General features: G+C 36.2%; 1 protein-coding gene across 1 annotated transcript in view; it reads right to left on the bottom strand.

Moving 5' to 3' along the window:
* Window positions 1-283: 283 nt before the first annotated feature.
* The window catches only part of mus201 (rad2 superfamily protein mus201), a 56,195-nt gene continuing 50,478 nt past the window's right edge, over window positions 284-6,000 (bottom strand). Inside the window, exon 12 of the mRNA XM_081769043.1 lies at window positions 284-1,588. Within this exon, the coding sequence (XP_081625169.1) occupies window positions 1,064-1,588 (525 nt within the window). The 3' untranslated portion in view covers window positions 284-1,063. The remainder of the gene's footprint in view (window positions 1,589-6,000) is intronic.

Raw genomic sequence — 6,000 nt, 5'->3', positions numbered from 1 at the left:
CCCTTCAATTAAACCATTTCGTTGTATCGTTGTTAATTGGCTTTCTTTAATTTTATTAAGTACGAAGGTATTCAATTTATTTAAACTCTAACGTGTTTTCGGCAGAAAATGTGAAAAAATAGCGTTCTTTACTGCCAGAAGAAAAAGCCTAATACGTAGTTTTTGTCATATTGCAGATGTTTACGCGCTATAGTATGGTTGTCTTCAGGAAACATGGAGGTGAATGAAAATTTTCCTCACGTTCTCTTAAATAACAATAATAGTAATATCTTGAAAACAATCAATAAATAAAACAGTTTTAAATTTAACACACAAGTTTTAATTAAATAAATCATTTACAAGAGAGAATTCAAAAATATTTACAAATTTTAAGTTTTCTTAATTTCTCCCATAACTTGCATGTTCTGTAAGAGTGGATGTAAAAATAATTTAAATACAGAATATGTATATGATGGAAGTTAACTCTGACAAGGTAATTAATTGCTAATGTGAGATAGATCAAATATAACTTTTCAAAAAGCTCCAAACCGACGTTTACATATTTTATTTTCAGCATATGATCATTGTATGTAAAGGATTTTAAAATATATTAATTTGTTTTTCACGTTTACGAAAAGTTATATTTTAATCTTTGATCTTGAAGTTTATCTCATTTTTGCAAATTGATTTCTTTGTAAGACGTATTTCTACAATATAATTCGAAATTAACACACACTCCTTCCATATAATTTAACCTGAATATTTTACTCCTTAGTTCACCCAATATTACATTTAAGTGGACAAACGTTCATTGGTATATTATTTATACCCCTAACTTGGAATTAAGCGCGATTTGAATTTCTGTTTCTACACCTTAATAATACTAAAACGAAACATTCACAACCGTTTGTTTGAACAATTTTCCCCTAATTTAACACAAAATTTTATACGCGAAAGTGTGTGAAAGTTGATATCCTACAAAAGAAGATAGGATACGGTAACAATACAAAGCATTAGCTACCTCTTGTACGTGTAGAATATCATGTAAGAACAATTTGGTCACAGAAACATTATTTAACGCAGTTTAATCACTATCACTACTACTGCTTTCTGAAAGTTTTGCTTCTTTCATTTCCTTTCTTACAACTCTTCTTTGCTTTCCCCTTCCTTTACCTCTACTTGATTTTTGAAACACTTCAATAGCTTTGATTTTTCTCTTTAAACTATTAACTTTGTCCCTCTCCCGCTGAGGGATAAACTCACCTACTTGTTTTTCCTTTAACGTCACGATTTTCCCCCCTCTTGTTCTTTCAGCCCTCGGTAACGACGTCCGCCCTTCTCCCGGGCTTCCCACTAATCTCGGTCTCCTAACTTCAGCTACCACGTTCTGAGTAGATCCACTTGCACGTCCTCTTCCGCGAGTAACTCCTCTGCCACGCGTACTTCTCTGAGACGGTGTCACTACTGGTTCCATTTCCTGTTCCTCTTCTGATGCATTTGGGTTTCCCACTCGTTGCACTGCACGCTGAACTCGTCTGCTTAATATATCTTGTGGTGGGCCAGATTGGGGTAGTTTCACGTGGTAATACGCATCTAACGTCATTTGACTCTGTAAAATAATAATAATATAAAGGATTAGAGAGAATTATTACGAGATTAACTGGGTGCAAAACTGGCATCTCAGAAAGCTACTTTTGTGTCGGATATACTATCGGTCGGAAACGATGTAAGGGAAACGCGAAGATCCAAGTTCGACTTTCAAGTAATCCACTTCTATGTTAACACACTAACAACTGTACTTATTTTCTAATTGTCACGTAACTATTGAAATAAATAAAGGAAGTAAGAGACAACTACGGAAGGACAAAAACTAGGATGCAATTTTGATACGCATAGTCATATTTATATACAGGATGTAAATAAAGTAAATGTCTGTTGAAAATTGTTTAGAAATTTTGTAAATATCTATACATTTTAATTGAACAAAATACATTTTCATTCTCAAACTGGTAAAAATCTAACCATTCTGTCAAGTTTATCTTTCCAATGGCAGAAGATAACTGAAAATAACGTGTCATTTAACACTGCGTGAGTGACCGCACGATACAAAATGTGGAGTTCAATGCTACAGGCATACAGATGAAAGTGAAGCTTGCATCTTGCGCTACAAGGCATTCAGGGGATATTTAGCAAATACTTCGTCATTCCACACCCAGGTCAAAAAATAGCATCAGATCAGTACTGTCAAAATACCAGGCTAACTCACCAAACCATCAGAAATGTCCAAAATCTTAAGCTCGGCTCTCGTCCTTAATCGGCCTCGAGCGAGTCTGTGGATACTAGCTTATAAGCGGATACGGAGACCGGGCCCAATAAAGTTAATGGGTGAAACATGAGAGGTAGCGCGAGCCTCATTCAAGATAGTGATCCCAAGCTGGAATAAATGCGAGTTTATTCTGGCATAATTCTCATTGACATTAGTGAGCTTTGATTGCAAAATAGTAATTTGTGTAGACTACTAAATAAAGTGAGTAACCCGTTAGATTATTAGATAAAAGACTAACTCGCCGAGCGACCCAATCTTTTCAAACTGCATTGGCTTGAATTCTGCGGAAGCGACATTACTGTCAAGCATTATTGGCGGAAGATTGTCGCCATCAAATGGAGTACGGGAATATGACAGTACCTTACAATGCTGATAAAGGAAGTATAGCCTATTGTATCCAATTGGAACACCGTTCATGGTCTCATATTTTTGCTTCTTTTAATTTTCTGTGGGGACTGGAGCTGTGTTAAGGAACTGACTGCACTAATTTTGTGGATCTTACAAAGATGTTAAATGAAGTATGGCCGGTATCCAATTGGAATACAGTTCATGGTCTCGTATTTTTGCACCGTTTACTGTACTTCTTTCAGTGGGGTTGTGGTAAGGAATTTACCGCACCAATTTTATGGAATTTTAATTTTTTATATAAAGTGTACTAACCTGAGGTCCTCAACAATATCACAATTGTTTCTCCGTAATTATTACTAATGTTAAAAATGATAAGCAATTTTCAACAGGCACTTACTTTCCGTTGGGTACTTATTTTTCCTTTAAAAGTCTTCTGCTTATAGCAGCAGATACAGTATGTTGCGAGAGAAAGAAAGAAAGAGAGTTGGAAAAAACAAGCAAAAATATATAAAAAAAAAAAAATCCAAAGCAGGAATAGTAAAATGAACTGCTCATCAAAAAATAGTGAAACCATAATTAACTAACCAATTCTGTGGCCTATGAAACCCTGTTAGGATTTTGTGAGTTAAGCTTGGGCATTTTTTAAAAGAATCTGCTAGGATGTTTCGCAGGAATAATTAGACAAGGTGTTGAGAGATTGTATGAATAAATGATGGGCCTCACCATCTAATATAAATAGTGTGTATTTGTGTTGATGCCAGAAATGACTGAATTTTATATGCTGGATTGGAGCCATAAGTGACTGAAGATATTGTTATTTAGGTTGATGAGCCAAGAGTGGCAGTTCACCGGCCTGCGAAGATTTTCTGGCAAAAGTAATTTTATGTGTTATACGTTAGATTTAGTGTCCTTATATAAAAAATAATACCAGTTGTTTCGTATCGCGTACAGATTTGTCACAAGTCCTTCTCATGTTTATGCTAATGGAGCTTCGTTTTTGTAAATAAGATTTGTATTGGGTGTTTTGAATGCAGGTACGGACATGTCTGAGATAAAATATTGTGTTTTCTCTGTTTTGGAGGGGATTAGGTAATTATTAAGTAACACCTGAACAATGAATTTAACAGTTGTAGTTCGCGCATGCGCAGTGCCAAACAAGGTCAATACGCCAAGTTTTTTTGTCTGAGAGGGAATTCTGAGAACGTGTATCACGCCTTTGTCTACAAGTTACAACGTGCACTTGAAGTCGATCCGTGTTTTTTTAAAAAAAGGGCAAGTGGCAGTGATGTTCGGAGGCGAAAATGTGTGAACAATCCAAACTCTTTCTGTTATATATGTTGCCATAATACAATTAAAGGCCAGATGCGAAATATTACGCCATTTATAAAATCTTGTACTTGGCATATTTTCACATGAAGTTAGGTGATCAGGACAAGAATTTCGCACCTCATATTCTGTTTAAAACGTGTGTAGAAAACCTGCGGCTATGGTACAAAGGGTTGTTGCCATCAGTGCTATTCGGAATCCCAATGGTTTGGCGGGAACAAAGAAATCATGTTGATGACTTATTTTTGAGTATGTAAAGTGTCCAGTTTCATTATGAAAAACAAAAAGCACATTGTGTATCCGAGCCTTCCATCAGCCATAACCCCCCGTACCACACGGACCCGATATTCCTGTCCCAAAACCAACAATACTGTTACCAGAAAAGGTGTCTTCGTCATCTTCAAGTGCGGAGAATGATAATGATGATACCTTTATACCGGATGTTGAAGATAAAACTCCGTCTTTATAATCAGTGTGACTTAAATGATTTGATGCGTGACCTAGGCCTCACTAAAGAAAAGAGTGAACTTTTAGGATCAACATTAAAAGACAGAAATCTTTTACTTCCTGGGACAAATTCATATTGTTACAGGAATCGGTAGGAAGAATTCAGGCAGTTTTGTTCAAGAAAAAGAACTTGTGTTTTGCTGTGATATCCTTGGCTTGATTCGCATCTTGGAATAGTTTACCAAGCAAAGGACTGATTTATTGATTGATTCGAGTAAAAGAAGTCTCAAAGGTGTTCTGCACAATGGGAATAAACTTGCTTCAGTGCCAGTCGCCCATTCAACATTTCTTCGTGAAAACTATGCAGAAACTGATATACAATGAACACAGATGGTTACTGTGCTGTGATTTAAAAGTGTATGGTATTATATTGGGACAGTAAGCAGGTTATACAAAGTTTCCGTGTTTTCTATGTGAGTGGGACTCTCGGGACAAGGAGAGACACTAATTAGTTTCTGAGTGGCCCAAGAGGAAACAGTTCGTGCCAGGAACAAAAAACATTGTAAATCATCCATAAATTAATCCTCCAAATGTGTTATTGCCCCCTTTACATATAAAATTGGGAATTATGAAGCAGTACGTTATGGGTTTGGATAGAAGTATTCCCTGCTTTCGGTACCTCTGTCAGAAATTTCCAGGACTGTCAGCTGCCAAAATTAAGGAAGGAGTTTTTGATGGACCCCAAATTCGGAAGCTTATGAAGGATCCTACATTCACTACGATGATGAACAAAACACAACTTCAGGCATGGGAATCATTCAAGGATGTTTCCAGCAAATTACTGGATAATGTTTAAAGATGACAACTACCAACAGATTATCGAAACCGTGCTGTACAACTTCCAGAAATTAGGTTGCCCCAGAACTTAAAATTACATTTCCTGCATAGTCATCTGGACCATTTTTCTGCAAATTTAGGAGCATTCAGCGAGGAATATGGCGAGTGGTTCCATCAAGACATGAAAGAAATTGAACGAAGATATCTGGGGCGATGGGACGTCTCCATGATGTCAGATTACTGTTGGTGTCTAGTGCGAGATAACCCTACTCAAGAACACAGTTCATTAACATCAAAGCGCAGCAAAAAATAGTGTTCTTGTAGTGAGATTAATACATTCTAGCAATGAACATGTCACATTAAGTAGTGCTTTTTTGTATATTCGTTACAATTTGATCATGTTCCATTCAAATTACACATATTCTCTATTATGGTGTTCTCTATCGAAATTACAACATAAAGAATCTCGATTGCAAATAGCAAAAATAAACTGTACGCGATGGACAAAAACGGTTTAGATATTTGAAATCAGCACACCTAAATTAGGTTAAATCACCTCTTCAAGCTTTTACCGGAGAAAAAAGTTTTTATTTCGCAGGCCGGTGAGGTTTGTGGTAATGATAAGGGGGCTTACCTTATTGAAATAGTTTTGGGATACATGAAGGTTCCTATTTAAATGGATGTCTAGAGTGGTAGACAAGTAAATTGATATAATGATATCCCCATAGCAGAACATG

This window comes from Thermobia domestica, chromosome 8, assembly GCF_964235325.1.
Source record: "Thermobia domestica chromosome 8, izTheDome1.hap1.1, whole genome shotgun sequence".
Lineage (NCBI taxonomy): Eukaryota > Metazoa > Arthropoda > Insecta > Zygentoma > Lepismatidae > Thermobia > Thermobia domestica.
The sequence above is the reverse complement of the archived record's forward strand: the minus strand, read 5'-3'. Positions and strand labels throughout refer to the sequence as shown.